This window comes from Monoraphidium neglectum (genome assembly GCF_000611645.1).
Source record: "Monoraphidium neglectum strain SAG 48.87 unplaced genomic scaffold scaffold05317, whole genome shotgun sequence".
In the NCBI taxonomy this organism is placed as follows: Eukaryota; Viridiplantae; Chlorophyta; class Chlorophyceae; order Sphaeropleales; family Selenastraceae; genus Monoraphidium; species Monoraphidium neglectum.
Genome location: NW_014008313.1, coordinates 2,336 through 2,875, shown reverse-complemented (window position 1 = coordinate 2,875; position 540 = coordinate 2,336). Strand labels below are relative to the sequence as shown.

At 70.4% G+C, this 540-nt stretch overlaps 1 protein-coding gene across 1 annotated transcript in view; it reads right to left on the bottom strand.

The window, feature by feature from the left end:
• The window catches only part of MNEG_15429 (hypothetical protein), a gene marked incomplete at both ends in the record, with an annotated part of 4,176 nt that overhangs the window by 1,372 nt on the left and 2,264 nt on the right, over window positions 1-540 (bottom strand). The window contains one exon of the mRNA XM_014036100.1: window positions 90-116. Coding sequence (XP_013891554.1) covers window positions 90-116 — 27 coding nt within the window. The remainder of the gene's footprint in view (window positions 1-89; window positions 117-540) is intronic.

The window sequence follows — 540 nt, the reverse complement described above, 5'->3', positions numbered from 1 at the left end:
CACCTGTGCTGTGTCTCCTGGTTGTCGTAGCTCAGGGCCACGTCGAATAGGAAGCCGCCGTTGGTGGGGGTGCGCCCCCTGAACCTCACCGTGAACAGCTTGGGCTGCCCGTCAACCTGGGGGCGTCAGGGCAGGTTTAGGTGTGTGGGATTTTATGTAAGAGTGTGTGTGTGTGTGTGTGTGTGTGCATGTGCGTATGTGTGTGTGCGCGCGCAGGATGGGATGGGGGAGCGAGCGAGCACGTGTGTGGTGGCCGGGGAGGGGAGGTCTGGGGTGGGGGAACAGGAGGCCGAGATCATGAGCAGGGGCCGGACCGGAGAGAGGCGGCGCGGCAGAGCCTGAACACGACGCGGCAGGACGTGCGAGGGCGCGGAGGCGGCCGGCAGACCGCCGCCGCAGGCGCGCGCACGGCAACACGCGGCGGCCCTCACGAGAGCGCGATCAAACCCGGGGCACGCGCGCGCGGCGAGCAGCGCGCGGCGAGCGGCGCGGGGCGAGCGACGTGCGGCGGCTGGGCGCTCGGCGGTTGGCGGTTGGGGG